At 53.7% G+C, this 19,331-nt stretch overlaps 1 protein-coding gene across 1 annotated transcript in view; it reads left to right on the top strand.

Moving 5' to 3' along the window:
* Window positions 1-19,331, top strand: part of ADGRA2 (adhesion G protein-coupled receptor A2) — a 102,855-nt gene that overhangs the window by 26,810 nt on the left and 56,714 nt on the right. The window contains exon 2 of the mRNA XM_048829642.2: window positions 17,452-17,523. Coding sequence (XP_048685599.2) covers window positions 17,452-17,523 — 72 coding nt within the window. The remainder of the gene's footprint in view (window positions 1-17,451; window positions 17,524-19,331) is intronic.

Raw genomic sequence — 19,331 nt, 5'->3', positions numbered from 1 at the left:
AGAGTTAATTGCATTGGTTGCGCTTGGCGCTGGGGTCTTTGAAGCCTACGGTAAAAGGCGTTCCAGCTACTGCCTCTATTCCTCCCCTCTCCATTAAGGCTCTCTCAAGTATGAGGTGTTCTGGAGCCGCAGCCTTCAGATTGCCACTTCAGAGCCCTACCGGATATCCTCCATCTCTGGATGGGCAGGGAGAGGTGGGAGAGTTTCTGTGGCTACAGAGAGCTCTGACAGGCTCCTACCTTTGGACATGGTTAGCTCTTCAGACAGCTCAGCTGCACTGCCTTGATAGGCCTGGATGGCCAGACATCATTAGCAATGGGTCTGGGGCTGGAGGCGGAATCGTTATTGACTCATTAAGTTAGACATGGTGGCAGTCAGGGAGAGACGAGAGGCCCAGGGTTACCCTGTTGCACCAGCTGGAGTTCAGGAGAAGATCCAGAGGCCGCCTACATGTCCTTAGGAATAATCTGCCCAGCTAGCCAAGCTTCTACTCCCTGCTCATATTGAGAAGAAATACAGGGAGCTGCTGTGATGCTGTTGGGCCAGTCTGAGCTGGGCACAGTGGGAGATGTGGAGCAGGGAGCTCCTGTAATACTGCAGGATGGGTCTGAACCGGCCTTTTGAGCTCTCTGTCTGTGGTCTAGTTCTCTGAGGCGCCGTGGAGTGAGTGGCATCTAACACTTAGCAGGGTGCTATGATACAAGAAGCCTGGGTTTGCTGCTGGCTCACTGTGAGCCTGAGCAAGTCCTTTCCGCTCTCTGTGTGTCTGATTTGCCATCTGTAACGGTTAAGGCTGAGCGTTTGTCATGGCTCCGATGTTCGTGACCTATGCGTGACTTCTAGCGTTGTTTCTTTCGTGGCACCTCGCCGTTCCCGGGGCCTGCTGAGCACGGCTGCCCCGGGAGCATTTGCCACCTGGGCCTGGTGTGCTGGAACGTGGCACTGTGACCTGGGGATCCGTTTCGGAGTTCGACACGACAAGTTTCTTATTAAACAGTTTTAATATTTTCCTGAGGGAGAAGAGAGCAGGATGCTAGAAACGTGGGGCTTGCCGCTTTTGTATTCTCTTTGCCAGGGCTGGCTCCAGGACAAACAGCCAGCTCTTATGCTAACCCTGCCCTCCTTACGGGGCGGAGGGGGGTAGCAGTGTCATTGGAAATCCTGGCTTTGAGGTATAAAGTCCTAGATGGTGAGTGGGACCTCCCTCCCTCCCCGTGATGCACTGTGTTAGCAACCCAGCGGAGGTGTCTGAGCAGAAACCCCTCTGAGGGAAGAGAGGGGGTGCCTGGGAGAGTGTCCTGTGCCAGGTCTCTCAGCCTTTGGAGCTTGCTCCCCTCCCCCCGGATCTGTAGCAGCCGGAGTTTGTTAAGCTTCAGGACATGGTCCTACTGATTTTTCTCTCCCACCCCTGTAAGGAGATGGGTGAGGGGCAGGGCTGGTAGCGGGCAGGGTTTTTGTTGCTGTAGGGCGTCCTGGGGCCGGTTTGTTTGTGTGTGTGCTGTTAAAAGTTTGGCCAGTCCCTCCTAGCATTGGATCAGTGCTCCTGTATTGCAGAGCAACAAAACTCCGAGGAAATAGACACATGAACCTTTCTCAAGCCCCTCCGTGAGGCCCCTCCGTGAGGAGGTGCGGGAGAAATGCAGAATGTTATGGGCAATGACTGGGGAGAGACTAACTCAGCTCATTTTATTTAGCTGACCCGAGGGAAGGTAAAAAGGTGACTGGATCGTGGGCTGTAAGTACCTACGCAGGGAGAAAATTTCTGAGAGAAGATTCTTTAACTTAGTGCACGCAGGCCGAATGAGATCGAGTGCATTAGAAAAACTGAGCCTAGAAATAAGGCACAAACATTTAGCAGTAAAGGCAGTTCTCCTTTGGGACAACGGACTGAGGGAACTGGTCCATTCTCAGTCACCTGGAGCGATGTCTCTCAGAGCTACGCTTTAGTTCAGCCAGGAGTTGTGGGCTCGATGCAGGAATTTCTGGACAAAATCCTCTGGTCTGTGATATGTGAGAGGTCAGGTCCCTTCTGTCCTTGAAATCTGTGAATAAGGTGCTGTAGAGAGCCTGGCCCACTGAGAGGAAAACTTTGGGGAGAAGAAATGAAGATGGATGGTCTTTCAGGAAATAAAGTAGGGAAATGCCCTTGCAAAAGCTACGTGAAAGTAAGGATGATTCTGAAGGGGGATGCAGGATCTTCAGGCTGCTATTTAAGAACAAGTACCTGGCACTGGACACTTCAGATGCAGTCACCATCCTGAGGAGCTTCCATTCCAGGGTGAAACCTCAAGCACCAGCTCCCGAGAGGGCAATGAATATATGCCAGCATGGTGCAGCTACATGAAGGGAGATCGGGGAGACTGGGGGGGAGCGGGAGGATGCTGCAGGTGTGGAAAGAACAACAGAAAAGGAGCTGTTAGCAGGAGGATCTGGGGACTCCTGGGTCCCTCGAGCTGTGATGGGAGAGCAGGTTTGGATCAGGACTCACCCTGGTTGCCACTGCAAAGGGCTCATGGACTTTAGGGCCAGAAGGGAGCATGCTAGCCTGGCCTCTTTCATAGCACAGGCCAGAGAATTCCTCCATTGAGTCTCCCACCTGTTCTCCAGGTTCCCGGGCCGTGTGGCTGTGAGCACAACCCCACCCACTCGCCTCACTCACCGTTCCACCCCAGTTGGGCTGGCTGACTCCGAAGGGGCCGTGTGTCCTAGTTTCTTGGGTGTGGCCAGGACTCGCAGGGTCCTTTCACAACTGATTAAAATTGTGCTGTGGGCATGATGCCCTGCGGGCTCTCCCCACCAAGGAGAAACCCTCCAAAGTAATTCTGAATAGCCGTGGGGCGGGGGGGCGTGCATGTGTGCGGCGGGGTGGGATCTCGCATCCCTTTTCCGGGCCATCAGGACTTGGATTCCTTGTGGTGGAGCCTGACTGCAGATCACACGGGAGGCTGATTTCATCTTGGCCCATGAGTTCCTTGCCTTTTAAGGAGGGGATTTTATGGCGTGGCAGAAAGTTGCATGGTCCCAGGGTCAAGAGAACAAAGCAAGCTTCCCCTGCCAGATCTCACACGCTTGAGACGGAGGAGACCTCTTGGCTGCTCTGCTCCTGCTGGCCCCATGCAAGAGACTGGAGGATCCCAGGCAGGAGAGCTGTGGGTGATGTGTTGGTGAAGGGGCAGCCATGTGATGTTCTTTGGGAGCTGGGAAGATATCCCATTGACTGCTTGAATGTCAGGAGCCAGATTCTGACCATATTTACACCAGTGTCAGTCAGTCAGCCACTCCGCTGAGGGCGTCCACAGCTGCATAATTAAGGACAGAGTCTGCGCCCCATCCCTCTTAGTATTAGTTTGCTAATTAAAAACCAGAGCTAATGAATATTTACGGTGCTGGCAGATGCTCCAGGGGCTCATGGAGGGGCTGTCTCTGCAGCAGAGTTAGAACCCGGGGGGCTCCCAGCTCTCTGGAATGCTTTAGCTTTGCAGGGAAATCTCCCTAGCATTAAGCTTTTCTCACAACAGTCTCGGGCTGCTCTGGGTCAGCCAGGACAGGAAAATGGCAGGACCACTCCTCCCCTCCCCATGTATTTTGACCTGTTCGCTTAAGCCAAGACCACAAATGTGGGATGGCTTGTGTGTTTCATGTATGTAGGTAGCACGCCAAGTGGGTTTTTAGATACGACGTGTGTGCAAAGTGGAATATATTGAATAAATGTTGGTGTATCTATGTGCATGGCGAAGTCTCCTGCCTGTCTGGGTTCTGCGTTCCTTGGTTTCGTGGCTCGAGTCCCTCCGACTCCAGGACGCAGTACGCGGCTTTCGCAGCCCCCCGCGGCCTGCTTGGCAAGGTCTGGGAGGACATTACCTTCTGAAAGTTGCTTGAATTCTCTTGTCAGCGAGCTCTCACACCTCACCAATGCAGCGTTTGTCTCGGCGTGGCTGCGTTGCAGCTGCAACCTCTTGCGGTGTCCCGTTCCTCACTGCTGTTTGTCTGAGGAAGTGCTGCGCCAGGGGGAAGAGGGTGGGGGTTTTATAATTGATGTTTTAAAAGATAGTCAAGGCCCCCTTTTAAAGAGCCCCTCGCCCCAAACCCTAGCCGGTTTATACTGCATACTCTGTGCTACCCTCAGAGGGCTGTGTGTGTGGGAGAGGGGAATAATTACACTCTGGCTCTGCACAGCCCTGCTGTGGCCACACCTGGAGGGATGTGTATAGCTTAGGGAGGATGTGGTGGAACCACAGGAGGGGACAAGGGTCTGAGAGGAGACTGCGAACAGGAGGGTTTTGAGGGGAACATAACCGCAGTCTGTGAACGCCTCCTGCATAACAATCTGAATGGAGGGGAGCTGGGAAATGGATACAATTGCATCTAGGCGTTGCTATTAAGAACAGGGTCCTAACAGCTGGAACAGTTGGGTGCAGAACACAAGGCTCCTAAGAGGGGTGGTGAAGGCACCGTTCTAGCAGAGATTAGTGCACAGTTGTGGGTGGTGATGGTGTGGCAGGGCCCTGAGAAGTGCAGGGGAGTCAGTCTTGCTGAGCTATGGCTGCTGTTAGTAAACCAGGGTGTGAGCTTTCCGGACCTTCCTTGCTCCAAACCCCCTCTTCGGCACCTCGTGACAGTGCAGAGCACACTACCAGCCTTGTTTTTCTGCCTTGCACAAGCTGGCGCTCACGAGCAGGGCTTGTGGGTAGCAAGGGGGGACCCTTCAAAGGGTCAGAGAAGCTCCCTGCAAGTTGTGAAGTTTCTCTGTGGCTCGTTGGCCTGAAAAATTGCATAGGGGATCCTGGGAGAACAGGCCACCTGGTGAGATGTCAGGTACTTGCTGTCTCTGGTTAGGCTGGTTATCAAGGTTCAAGAGGTTGTATGGGATTTGGAGGGTTATCCCTACCCTAGGAGCCCCTTGGATGTCCCAGAGCAGGCAAGGGGCTGGAAGTGGACTCCTCCTAATGCCCTCTTGTGCTGTACAGACCTTTCAATCTGCTCAGGCAAACAAACAGGAGAAACAGGTACATGCATGCACTGAAGTGGGTATTCACCTACGAAAGCTCATGCTTCAAAATGTCTGTTATTCTATAAGGTGCCACACGACTCTTTGCCGCTTAAACAGGAGAAAGTGGATCCTTCACTTTCAACGCCTTTTGTTGGGAGATCTCGAGAGACTGCTGTTTGCTTTCCAGGGAAACCAGACTTTTCACCAGGCTCCAGGCCTTTCTTCTTTTCTCTCCCCATTTGTTCATTTAGTTCCCCAAATACATCGGGTTTGTTTGTGCATTCAGTGGGGCAAGCTCCCTGGCCTTTTGCCTCCGGAGACAGGCTCTGCTCAGGTAACAGAGGAAGAGGAGTTAGATTTATCAGCTTTGTCCCTAGCAGAGGCTAGTCCACAACACACAACCATGGAAGGACTGGGAGTGTCTGGGGCTGGGAGGGGGGATGGAAATAGTGGGGTGGTGGGTCAGTGTTGAAATAACAAAGGGGCTGCAGGTCGGTTAGCATGAGAGTGACTGGGTAAAGGCAGGACTGGACTAGCAGGAAGTGCTGGTGGTGAGGACTGAGGTACCTTGGTGGAGCTGGGGGGTGAGGCCCTGGCTTGAAATAGCAGGGGAGGATGCAGGGGAGGTTTGAGGAGCATCAGCACAGTTCAGTGGAGTGCTGGGGGGGAGCCCAGGGGCTGCGGGTGGGGAGTGAGGTGTGATGGCATAGCTGAGGTTGTGGAGGGCAGGACAGGACTGGCTGCGGGGCTGAGTTGGAGAGCACCAGCACTTGATAGCACTGTCTTGCTGTAGTTCTATGAGTTCCTTCCCTTTCACAGGCACTCCGCTCCCCCCAGGTCATTAAGAGCAATCACTGGATGAGGAGAGTGGGGATTTTACCAGCTTGTAAGGGCAGTCCCACAGCAGTCAGAGGCTTGTGAGTCTCTGTTCGGTTGTGGCGCTCTGCAGACCACTGGCTGGTGAGCAGAAGAGGGCTGGGCTGGAATCTGCTCTGTGTTCCAGAGGGTACGTGATGGTCTGGGCAGGCCGAGGAACCTGCCCTCTGTGGGAGCCGATGCTTTCCTCAGGGCACGTTTCCTACGGACACACGGTGCTAGTTTGAAGGTGCTATTCGCCACCAGCCGCTGGGGCTCGTGGAAGTAGATGCAGGCTGTGCCCTCCAGCTGGGATCCCTGGCAATCCCAAGTACATTTCCGCTGTGATTACATAGGATCCGCATGCTTGGGGTTCTGTGTGTGAGCGTTTCTCCTTTCGGTTGCTCCTAGCACATTGGAAGCAAAATGCTATAGCTGAGAAATAACCAGACTCCCACTGGAAATACACGCTGTGACTGGCTGAGCTGCGTTGCCATGGGCCAGTCGGCGCAGTGCTGACCTGACATAGGAAGTTGTGACTCTTGCATGCATGTGTAATTCTGCACAAGGCTTCTTCTGCCTTGGTCCCTGCTTTAGAAGGAAATCTCCTTAGATCCTATTGTTAGGGACAGAAGGTGGGGTAAGGAGAGGGAACCCCCTCAGATAAGAATTGAGTTGGGTTGTGAAAGCAGCTGCTGTTGGAATTAAAATCTCCTGGAATAATCTAGGCCTGGGACCCTTGAGTCCTAGAGACACTTTTCTATGAGGCATAAGTGCAAACCATCGGCAGATGTTTGTCACAGTGGCTGGTTCTGGACAGGGGCCTGTCTTTTAATAAGTGGTCAGTTTCAAACCGTTCCAGTTGACGTTGCCTTTCGCTGAGCATTGCTGGAGTGTTTGCTCAGGGCTGGTCAGAGTTTGGGTTCGTAGATCTTCTGCTGGGGGAGACAGACGCTTTGGCAGACCGGTGGGCAGGGGGAATCCTCAGGTGGTTAAAGCAGAGGAGCCAGATGCCAGGCTCTGCAGAGTCTTGGTCCCAGGCCAGGGTAGATGCCGGCTGCCTCTGCAGCTCAGCCTGCCGGAAAGGAGCTGTGCTAGCTGGAGCAAGGCCCCTTTTATAGCCATGGGGTCTGCGGAGCTGGCTGTGCAGCGTGGGCCCTTTGACGAAGGGCAGGGCTCAGCCCAGCGGGTTCGGCTAACTGGAGTCCAGTAAAACCAGAGCTTTCCCTGCGTGTGCATATTTCTGCTGATGACTTTTTGCCTGGGGCCTCTCCAGGGCCGGCACGCCGGGGAGGAAATGGTGAGACGTGGCAGGCCTGGAATCCCAGCCTGCTGCGGTTTCTCAAGCCTTTGACTTGTGGAAGCAATTTGAAGGCTAGCAGGGCTGCTTGTCATTTCCTGTCCCCTCCTCCAGTGGGGTCCCGAGGCTCTTCGGACGCAGCAGTGCCCGGTGGCAGCCCCTCATTAACACAGGATACTGCCCAGCATCTCACTCAGGCCAGCCGCTCCCTAATTGCTTACAAAAGGGAAACGGGTGGGGGGAAGGGGAAGAGTGAGCGGGCGGGTGATGGGCATTGCTGTGGGATGGGGCAGCTGCTAATTGACTGGGAGTTAGAAGCAGAAAGCTGGCACTGCTCCCATCCTGAGTGATGGCCCCCGGAGGTCTCCTGGCTCCAGCCCCTTGGAGTCCACCGTATGATGTTTGCATTTGGAAACCCTGAGATTCTCCTTCCCTGAGCCTGTTTGGGTCTCCTTGTTCTTCAGGGGCTGCTTGTACCCTCGGCAGAGGGGTTTAAATGTATTCATAACTCAGGGTGGCCACTCCAGAGGGAGAGAGAGTCAACTGCAGGGAAATGTCCATGCGCTTAGAAGCTGAGAGCTACGGGGGCCGCTAGGGAAATGCCCAGAGGCTGGCCACGGAGCAGAAAGTCTGACCCGGGAGGGCGGTAATACCACAGGCCAGCATGGGTGGGTGTGTCTGTGTATGAATTGTAATTTGTATTGCAGTAGAGCCTAGAGGCCCCAACCAGTGATTGGGGTCTTATTGTGCTAGGCGCTCCCTGCCCCAAAAAGCTTCCAATCTAAGGTTTCAGAGGAACAGCCGTGTTAGTCTGTATTCGCAAAAAGAAAAGGAGTACTTGTGGCACCTTAGAGACTAACCAATTTATTTGAGCATGAGCTTTCGTGAGCTACAGTGATGAAGTGAGCTGTAGCTCACAAAAGCTCATGCTCAAATAAATTGGTTAGTCTCTAAGGTGCCACAAGTACTCCTTTTCTTCTTCCAATCTAAGTACTTGGTGAGAGGTAACTAAAGCTGCAACAGATGGGGTGGAGCACCAGATAAGAGGGAGACCATTGTGATTGGTATAGCAAGCAGTAGTCAGAGCACACATGCGTACACATGCAAGAACGGCCATACTGGGTCAGACCAATGGTCCATCTAGCCCAGTATCCTGTCTTCCGACAGTGGCCAATGCAGGTGCTTCAGAGGGAATGAACAGAACAGGGAATCATCAAGTGATCCATCCCGTCGTCCAATTCCAGCTTTTGCTGTTCAGAGGCTAGGGACACCTAGAACATGGGGTTGTATCCCTGGCCATCTTGGCGAATAGCCATTGATGGGCCTATCCTCCAGGAATTTATCTAATTCTTTTTTGACATTCACAACATCCCCTAGCAGTGAGTTCGACAGGTTGATGAAGAACTTCCTTATGTTTGTTTTAAACCTGCTGCTTATTAATTTCACTAGGTGACCCCTGGTTCTCATGTTATATGAAGGAGTAAATAACACTTCCTGGTCACTTTCTCTATACCATTCATGATTTTATAGCTTGTTGTTGACATCCTTTCATCTGCAAGAGGTGGTGGGAATTGCAGCCTATGACGTAGATGGTTTGCAATGTCTCATGTGACTGAATAGACCAATCTGAGATTTGCGTGATCTTTGCCAGTTATTACAAATGTATGTTTCTTGGTTGGGAGCTGCTTGCTTCCTATGGGCTCTTTTCTCTTCAAGCTGTAGGAGCCAGCTCCTGTCACGGACTTTGATGCCCTGATGGAGACAATGGCACCAGTTTTTACAATCACTTTCCAAGATTTCCCATCGGTCAGGATCAATTCCAAATTCCTTCATATCTCACTTGCCTGTGTCTATCTAGTGAAGCTTGGGACATCCTGTTGTTCTTGTTCCCTCTGAGAGCTCCCCGTATGGCATGTCCTTGGGTATGCATCCGTCTTCCAACCTACTCAGATCACATCTCTCTGTAGCCATCTTTTTTCCAAGCCGGACAGTCCCAAACTTTTCAATCTTTCCTCATCGGGAAGCTGTTCCATCCCCTTCATCATTTTTGTTGCCCTTCTCTGTACTTTTTCAGATTCCAATAAATCTTTTTTTGAGACAAGACCCCCAGAACTGCATGCCGTATTCGAGGTCTGGGCGTACCATGGGTTTATATAGTGGCAGTATGCTACTTATTGTCTTATTGTCTATCCCTTTCCTAATGGTTCCTAACATTCTGTTCGCTTTTTCAACTGCCTCCTCACATTGACTGGATGTTTTCCAAGAACCATCCACAATGACTCCAAGATCTCTTTCTTGAGTGATAACAGCTTATTTAGACCCCATCATTTTGTATGTATAGTTGGGATTGTTTTCCAACATGCATTATGTTGCATTTATCAACGTGGAATTTCGTCTGCCATTTTGTTGCCCGGTCACCCAGTTTTGTGACATCCTTTTGTCGCTCTTCAGGGTTAGCTTTGGACTTAACTATCTTGAGTAATTTTGTATTGTGTGCAAATTTTGCCCTCTCACTGTTTACCCCCTTTTCAGATAATTTATGAATATGTTGAACAGCACAGGTCCCAGGACAGATCCCTGGGGGACCCCACTATTTACCTCTCTCCACTGTGAAAGCTGACCATTTATTTCTACCCTTTGTTCCCTGTTTTAACCAGTTGCTGATCCATGAGCGGTCCTTCCCTCTGATCCCATGACAGCTTACTTTGCTGAAGAGCAGTTGGGGAGGAGCCTTGTCAAAGGCTTTCTGAAAGTCCAAGTACACTATATCCACTGGATCACTCTTGTCCACATGTTTGTTGACCCCCTCACATGCTCATGTAGGGGGGGAGTGTGTATATGTCCATATGTATATATGCCTTTCTGGTTGGTTCTGAAATGTTCCCCTCTGTATTTATTTTTCATTTATTTGTTAAGAGGCCTTGCTGGCCAGAAGATGGACTGGTGGGAAGAGAGGAGTTGGGCCCCGAGAGGCCTTGCTAGTTCCCGACAAACCTCTGCCTAGTAAATGGGCTGGAGAAACCCAAACAAAATCTGGAGACATCCACATACATGCTGGGTTTTCTTAGGGGGAACTAATGGGGCCTTTGCCCTGGTCTCTGCCTCCGGCACACACACAGCAGCCATTCAGCCAAGCTGGAGAAACAGCCTTTATATAAACAGCACCGACTTCAAACATCAATAAGCTCCCCCCGCCCCCACGCCTTTAGTAACTGAGCCTCTCCAGGGTGCTTTCCCAATCCACAGTGAAGTATGTTTTCCCTTTGCTGTTAAAGCATGTGTGCTCACACGCAGACCAGCTCACTGGGAAAGTACATAGTTTCGTCTCCTGTGTTTCTTTAGTGCGTGGTGGAAACCCTCTAGGCCCGTTACTGATTGCATGTCCGATCCCTGTATTTCTGACAGGCGTAGAGCTACCTTTTAGGAACACAGTCGTCTGCTGTGCCGACGCCAGATGCTTCAGAGGAAGAAACCCTGCAGTCTCACTGATGGGAAAACCTGTCCCAGAGAAGTTTCCTCCTAACCCTCATTAGTTCGTGTAGAATGTGCCTTGTAGCAGGAGGGTTCGTAGCCCTTCCCAGGTTCCTGTTTGTTTTATACGTATTATGATATCGCTGAATATTCTGTTATTCATATAAATGTCTAGTCCCATTTTGAAGCCTGATAAATTCAGTCTCCATGGCATCCTGTGGCAGTGAGTTCCACAGAATAGCTCTGTGCCGTCTGTAAATGTATTCCTTTTATCATGTTTCAATCTGCTGCCTTTCTGTACCATTGACTGCCCCTCATTCCTGTGTTATGAGACAGGGTAAAGAGGAGTTCCCTGGTTGCTTTCCCTCTGTGAGCATCTCCCTGCCATCTGTGTTCCTAGTCCCACCCTCCCTCACAGCACTTCTTAAATAAGGCTTCCTTTTAGCTCAAATTAGCGTGGCTCCCCCTCTCCCCAGAATCCCTCGTCTGTCCTCCCAAGCCTATGACTGCTGTGGAACTGCCCTTACAGCAAGAGCAGGCCCTTCTCTGCATGTATCAGCAGAGACTCAAAGCGCTTTACGAGCAATAAATGAACTGAACATAAACAACCCTGGGAGGCTGGGGCCCGATCCTAATGAGGGGTGCTGAACGCTATCCTTTCCAGGCACTCGGCACTTTAAGGGCTTGGCGCACAGGTGAGCATTACCTCTAGGTTGCAGATGGGCAAACTGAGGCACAGAGCGGTGAAGTGACTTGCCCAGAACTGTGTAACGAGTGTGTGGCAGAGCTCGGCGTAGACCCCAGGAGCCCTAACTCCCAGCCCCACTGGAGAGCCCTGGGATGGGCAGAACATGGGCTCTATGCTGGAGCACGTTTCTGGGAGCCTTGTGGCATGGGGTGGAAGGCAGGGAGGAGCCAGGCGCGTTCCAGGAGGGGACCCTCTGAAAGGAGGGAACCGCGATGAAAAACAACCCCATTCTGCTCTTCCCATCTCCCCAGCTTTGGGATGTGGCCAGAGGAAGGAGGGGAAAGGGGCTATAGCTCTGTTACCGCGGTGACAGGAGAGTGGCGAGGCTCTGTATGCTCCCATTATCCACTCCCCCAGCAATAACCCTGACCCTGCCTGCTGCTGCCCTGCAGTGCTTTTCCTAAACAGCTAATTGTCCCCCACTTCCTCTGCTGCCCTCCACCTCCTCGACCAGACAGAGCAGGTCCTGCCCCGGCTGTTTCAGCTGCCTGGAAGCCAGCGACCTTGTTCAGGGTTACATAGGATCGGAGTTGGATTCCCAGCATGCATTCTCCACGGTTCTGGGTGCCACAGACCTGCTGTGTGAGGGGAGTGAACGGGGGGAGTTGCTTAAATCTTTCTGGGCTCTGTTTTGCGGGGTGAGGACGTCCACCACTGGAGTGGGAGGGTGAACTCGTTCAAGCCCTTTAGGCACTCGGGTCAGCTCGAGATACTACCGTTAGCCAGTCAGTTTGGCTGCCTCATGCCTGCGTGTGACCGTAACGGAATACATCGGTCTGTTTTATTAGCCCCTCCTCAAAGACAGCTGTCAGTCTGCTAGCTCTGGCCCCCGTTTGGCGCTGCAGAGAGTCGTGCCTCCCCATGGCGCGCAGACATCTCTGTGTGGGGCACACCTGGCTGCTGCTGGAGGCAGGGACTCTGTTACGGGAGGCTGATGAATCGTGAAGGATTGTGAGCTCCTTGGGTTGCTGTGTGAAGCATGTAGTGAGCTGAGAAATGCCCAGGGCTTTCTTGTGTGGCCAAGGCCTGAGCTGGTCTGCTCCTGTCTGCGTTCCACATGACAGCTGGGGCAGGAGTTGATGTACAGGAAAAATTAGGTAGGCACCATTGCGGGTAGCCAGTGAGGCTCCTCCAGGACCGAGGCTGGAATGGAGCCTGGGGAGTTGGGAGCAGCCTGGCCGGTGTAGATCTGATGCAGATCCCCACTGATCTGCATGAGCACCCCAAAAACGAGCAGCCCTCCAGTAGTCCCAAGCGAGGCATTTTTTCCCCCTTGCTGTACAGAAGAAATGTCAAATTATTTTGCTTACCTTCTCAAGCAAGTGCAAGACTTGGCTGAAGAATCCCTTCTCGGCTCCCTCCCAAATACAGGCAACCTTTTTACTGCGTCAGGTGCAAGCTGTTTGTCTCCAAGCAGCAAGATATTTGTTTACCTTTGTGCTGGGGAACATCCTTCCACTTCCCATGTGTCAAACGTCTTCCCTGCTCCCTTTAACCCCTCCTGCACTGGCCTCCCACCCAAGGGCACTTCCTTGCTTTCCCTGCTCCCAAACGGGTATCCCGTGTTTCTTGTTTGGCCAAGCATCAGCCCTCTAGGAAAAGGACTTGAACTCTGCGTGTTTTGTAGCACACTAGGTGCAGTATTTGCTGTTAGTTTGTGTCCCATGTGTGCTCTGGGCTTCGCAGAAAGCATGGAAAGCATTGTCCTGGCCCGAGAGCACTTAGACAGGGTCTGTGCTAGGCAGCAGGGAGCGCCCAGGGCATGACAAGCCCCTGGAGTACACGAACAGGATTGTGGGGTGACTCCAGTTTGGCATGTGCATGCGTTGGCTTGCTGTTTGGCGATTTCTGTATTGAAGCGGGTTCTCTTGGGGTATTTGGGTGGCCTGCTCCATGATGTGATCTATGTCTCTGGTGGAGTGTCCTTGTCTGATGAAGACGGTTTTATGTGTGATAAAGTGTGTATCCCAGACTTTCTCCTTGGAGCCTGTTCTGGGGTCTCTGAGTGCCTGGCTGTAGATAACCGATTTCTTGGTGTGTTTGGGGGTTACTGGATCTGTGGAGGTAGGAGTGGTGATCTGTGGGTTTCTTGTATATAGTTGTGTGCAGCACCCTTGCAGACGGTGGTGTCTAGGAAGTTGATGCTACTGTCACCTAGTTGTTGATGCTGGTTGTCACCTACCACCCCACACTGGAACCCAAACGGGGTATCCTCTGTTAGACCTGACCAGCTGCGTGTATCCCACCGGCCTTCGGGGCTGGCTGGCTGGTGTGCTGGAGCAGGCCTAGTTAATGGTGTGAGACCTGACATGCTCCATGCCTGCTGCCCCTCCCAGCCATCAGCCCCCTCTGGTTTTATAGGGTTAGGTTTCCCCCTCTGATGGGCTGCAGATGTCTCAAGCAGCAGCAGGCGAGTCAGGGCTCTGAGAGCCAAGAGGATGCCCGTCTGCATGGGGGGCCTGTGATACCATGTCAGAGAGCCTTTGCCAGAGGGGCAGGGCAGGCCTGTGAGCAGCCTGAGGAGGACGAAGTGGGGAACACTGCACAGGCCCCCACGTGTGGCGTCCGGCTCAGCAGCTTGTTTCTCACGGCTATCCTGTGGGGCAGCCCAGCTTCTCCTTGCTGCGGTGCTGGGGCCAGCTGGGAGCGTCCCTCTCCCAGACTGCTCCCCTAGCCACACTCCTTGCTTGATTCCTAATTGCAGCCGTCTCACCCAGAAGGAAATTTCCACCTCCTGGACGGTCCGTGGTGGCAGGTCGTGGCTTGAGGCCTCACTATGGGGCTAACAGGGCTGAAGTGTCCCCCTCAGACACTGTAGAGCCATGGTTCTCACCCTGGGGGCACGTGTACCCCTGGGGGTACGCAGAGCTCTTCCAGGGGGTCCATCAACTCAGCTAGGTATTTGCCTAGTTTTACAACAGGCGACATAGAAAGCACTGGGAAAGTCAGGACAAGCTAAAATTTCATACAGACAATGACTGGTTTATACTGCTCTGTATACTATACGCTGCAATGTAAGGACAATAGTTATATTCCAATCTATTTATTTTGTAATTATACGGTAAAAAGGAGAAAGTCAGCAATTGTTCAGTAATAGTGAGCTGGGACACCTTTGTCGTTTTATGTCTGATTTTGTAGGCAAGTCGTTTTTAAGGAAGGTCAAACTTGGGGGTAGGCAGGACAAATCAGATTCCTAAAAGGTTGCAGCAGTCTGGAAAGGTTGAGAGCCACAGCTATAGAGCCTCCCCTCTGGGCAGCTTCTGGCCGCTGGGATGGGCAACACGACTGATGAGGTGGGAGATCCAGAGTTTTCACTGGGGGGGCATTCCTTAACCACCCTTTTCTCCCAACCTGTCATTCCCAGGAGAGCTTGCGACAGAGAGACTTTTCCTCCTGCAGCTTCCTTTCCTTACTGTTGCCTGCAGCAGAGAACAGGGCTGCAAACACCTCGTGCAGCAGCCGCCATCACTGTGCAAAGCCTGAGTTGATCAAGCCATCAGCTGCTACAACTGCTCAGGGTCTCCCTGTTCTCTCTGCTCCAGGCATGTGGGGGGTTCAGGTCCTGCTGGCTTGTGTCTGCCTGTGGTTTCCCAGCTAAGCCTCTCTCCTTTCTCTCCCCCTGCCCCGCTCTCCTATTCCCTCCTGCGGAACAGAGATCTATGCATTGGAAAACACCAGCCCCGTTTCCCTTCCTCCCCAGGGGCTGGTGCAGAGCTGCTGCCTTGGGCCTCTTCTCCAGGCCACTCTGAAAGGTCCCAGCTGATGACATTCTGCTGCTTCCTCTGGAGAGGCCTCTTTGTAGTTATAGGGCTTGCCACACAGAGGGACTGTCTGATTGTGGTGGGTGGAAATCTCGCCCCCATGGGTCTCTTGAAAGGGCGAAGGAAACTGGAGCAGCTGGCGAGGGGAGGGCACCCTCAGTGCTGAGGCAGTTAAAAGCACAGTGGCTGACTGCTGGCTCTTTTGGCAGAAGGCTGCATCTCTAAGTGCTAATTGCCTCGAAAGAGCGTTAATGAGCTGCTAGCTGAATTGGTGGGTGCGTGTTCCTTTCCCCTCCTCTCCTTTCACCCAGGCTGGCTTCCGCTCCTCAGCCTGAGCAGGACCGAGGGCCCCCTTTGTGGTCAGCTAAACTGTTTACTTTGGGATAAAGAGTCGGAGCGGAGCGGCTTGAAAGGGTCTGCCCCTGGGAGCTGCTGGAACCCTGACTTGGAGCCCCGCTCAGGGACGCGCTGAGGGGACAAAGCCGTTACCGCCAAGTGGCTCCCCAACCTGCAGAACGGCTTTCTGAGCCTTGCGGCCCCCAGGCAGGGAGACAGAGCCAGGGCTGGTATGGGAGTGAGGGAAGTGGGGAGAGGAACAGGGAACAGCTGAGTCCGAGAGCCGTTCCAAGTCTAGCAGCGGCCTGTCAGGAGTGCGAGACATGTAATCTCCAAATTGTGGGGTGTTTCTGAACCGCGTCCAAGGCTGATCCCAGCTTGGGCAGCCTCAGGGCCCTAACCTGTTTCATGGCCCCTTCTACGCTACTTGCTGGAGCGATGTTGTAATTCTCGTAGCAACGGCAGCCGCTGGGATGGCTGTGACCACGGTGATCCGTAGTCAGGTCCTTAGAGCGTCGAGACCGTGGAGGGATTTGTGGGTTCTGAGGGCTGCCAGCAGGGTTGGGGACAAAGGCAGGAAAGTAGGCGAGTAAGGAGGGAGCGGGAGTCTCATGACCAACCCAGCCGGTGGCAGCCCCTCCAGCCAGCAGCGTGTTCCCTTGTCTCCAGGAGCTGCTTGCGGTGGAGGATGCTCATGCACTTGGACAGTCCCAAGCGTTGGTTTCCTCTGTTGTTTAATGAGAAGTGTGTGACATGTGGGCTTGGCAGGCTCCCGAGCCTAGTGCCCCTTCCCTGCAACCTCAGGGGACCCCTCAGCCACCTCCTGACACAGCCGGGCTGCTGCCTCTTGCTCCAGAACACACTGAGGCCCCCATGCCTTCTGTTCAGCCCTGGGCTCCTCTCACGCCAGCGCTCCAATTGCCTTCTCGCTGGCCCCTTTGGGTCCCACCTCACTGCCCTCTGACCCTGCCAGGTCGCAGCTGCTAAGGCCCCCTTCTCGCCCGCCCAACGGCCCTCGCCACATTCCCACTGGCCCCGGGTGTGCGCCTTCACCTGGCCGTTCAGACCCTGCTTCCTATCCTGTGCTCCCCCCATACACCTGTCAGGTAGGGGTCTCCCAGGGGTTGTCAGATGCCATTTTCTATCCCACCCCGACCCACGCTTTATGCTGCCAGCGGGGCCAGCGTCTCCACCCCATGTGTCTCCTCCTTCCACTCCCACCTTCGCCCCCTTCCACACTGCTCCCGTAAATGGGATAGCCCCCTGGTCCCAGCACACCAGCCCCACTTCCCCATTCAACCCCCTCGGAAAGAGCTGCTGCTTCCCTGCCCCACCGCCTTGCCGGGCAGGAGACAGTGTCTGAATCCCTCTTCCTGCCTCTGGCTCACCCCACTGCCTCTCCTCGCCCCCGGCTAGCTCGCTCTGGCTCACCCCACTGCCTCTCCTCGCCCCCGGCTAGCTCGCTCTGGCTCACCCCACTGCCTCTCCTCGCCCCACACTAGCTCGCTCTGGCTCACCCCACTGCCTCTCCTCGCCCCACACTAGCTCGCTCTGGCTCACCCCACTGCCTCTCCTCGCCCCCGGCTAGCTCGCTCTGGCTGTCTCATCACACGCAACGCTCCTACACCCCTGCCCCCCCCTTCCCTCAGACTCCTGTCTCCCTGCACGATGGCACTGTTGCCGTTTTTAGGAGCTGGGGCGCTGCTGAGGAGAGCCGCTAACGGGCCGTAACTATTCATATAGGACTGTGCGAGACAGGAGGTCAGACTAGATGATCGAATGGTCCCTCCTGGCTGTGAGCGTGACAAAGCTGTGACGCCTCAGCACGTACCTTGTGGTATCTCCAGTTTGTTCCCCCGCATCTGACTGTGGCTAACGAAGCTGCCCCCTCCGGACCACACACCCAGCCCCAGCCGGTTGTTCAGGCACTTGCTGCTGCTTTACCTCAGGTTGAATAACCCCCCTTTCCCCCTTTCTTTTCCCCCCACAGGCTTTTGAGTAACAACAAGATAACAGCGCTGAAGAATGGCTCTTTCTTCGGACTGCGTGCTCTCGAGAAGCTGTAAGTGCCAGGCGGGCCATTGTGAGCTCTGAGCAGCTCTGGGCTCCTAATGAGGGATTGGGAAATTAGTGACCAAAGCAGAGCAAAAATTAAATGGGCGTGGAGGGGGGAAGGGAGATTTTTTTTGCTGCTATGAAGGGAAATGGGGGAGGGGGAACGGCTTGGTGTTGGAGGGGTTTTGGTAACGAAATGAAATACACAGCCCAGTGTAACCTGCTTTTCATTGTTGCTATAAATATGGGGGAAATGGCACTTAGAACTCCACAGCACTGGCTGATGGGAGCATGGGGGAGCAGCTGATGTGTGTCAACAGGTGAGGCATTCGGCCTGTGTCTTCCTCTACGTGAAAATGGGTGCATCTGAGCTTGCCGTGCTATCCCTGGCTTGTTCGGTGTCCTAAAATCACTTTGCCCGGGATGGCTGTGGGGATGATTGGCCGAAGGGCAGAGTCTTTCCTCTCTAGGGTGCTGGTTAAAGCCCAGCCTGTAGACCAAAAATGATCCCCCTATCCCCACGGCGGTGGGCTGTGTGATGCAAGTCGGGAGGGTCTGAGTCCAATTCCCCACGGGCCAGCATTCGCCCTGCAAACTCTAGCACCTCAGTTGGCTCACACTGCCCCTCGGCTCGCAGCCTCAGGCCAAGGAGATGGGGTGTCCCGCTGTCCTCGACGGGCGGTCTCGCCAGGACAGGTGTAAGGAACATCGGCTGAACTTTTCCAAAGTGTCTAGAGGGTGGCACCCACCTTTGAGATGCCTTGAAGGGGCCGGATTTTCAGAGGCTGGATGCTCAGCACTTACTGAGAATCAGATTCCCTGAAGACTTCTCAAGCTGGGTGCCCAAGGTCACCAAAGGGTGTGCATGTGTGAGGGAGACAGGAAGGAGTGAGGAAGTTTTGTGTTGCTTCTTGGCTGTCAGGCTCTCACCTTCAACCAGCTCAAAATCCCCATGCTCTTACTCAGGACTCCCCCCAGCAGTGTTTGCAGCCCTGCCCTGGGATGTGGAAAATGAACAGTTGGGGTGGAGAATGCAGCCACTCTGGCGCAGCATGGAGGGTGTCAGAAGAAAGAAATGGTCTTGGGGAGTGAAGGGAGAGGTTCTCTCGGGGACTCCAGGAAATGAGTTCCACTTCAGAAGCTCACTGGAAAGCCACGTTTGGGCTGGAAGCGTCTGAGGGGGCATTGATTTGTGGGGTCCCATATGAAAAGCGACATTGTCCCTTGAACAAAGTCAGCGTTCTTATCTCTCTGTGAAAGGCATCTCTCTGGTGGGATTTATGGCCCCCATATGGATTTGTAGGTCTGTAGGAGAGGGGTCTGCACACTGAGGGGGTTTTGTTCCCAGACGCTGCCTTTCTGAGGGACTCCTGCATTCCAGCCATGAATCGGGGTCTCTGGCTTGATGTATTGAGTGACACTGTAAGTGGAGCCTGTACGCCGTGTCCCGGGGGGGAGCTGAGGTTCCCCAGCTGGCTCTGACGAGACAGTAGCTGGTGGAGCTAGACCACAGCGGGGCTGTAAATGGCTGTCCCGTGGATGAGGATCTGCGCCGTGCTCCCCGAGACCTGGACTGAATGCTCTCTGGGGGGGGATGATGGAGATAAAGATGTTGTTTCTCCATCCCTCCTGGGAAGCTGGGCTGCAGCGCCTCTAAAAGGGGAAACAACAAGGCTTGAGTCATCCAATCCCTCGTCCGGAGGAGAAAAGCACTTAGTGATGTCAGGGCCCTCTTTTTACATTCATGTTACTGTGGGACCGGCTCCCCTTGCAGCTCCTTGCCAGGAGAGTGTTCGGGATCCCACAGCACAGGTA

Source organism: Caretta caretta, chromosome 26 (assembly GCF_965140235.1).
Source record: "Caretta caretta isolate rCarCar2 chromosome 26, rCarCar1.hap1, whole genome shotgun sequence".
Classification (NCBI taxonomy): domain Eukaryota; kingdom Metazoa; phylum Chordata; order Testudines; family Cheloniidae; genus Caretta; species Caretta caretta.
This window is presented reverse-complemented; position numbering and strand designations above follow the sequence as displayed.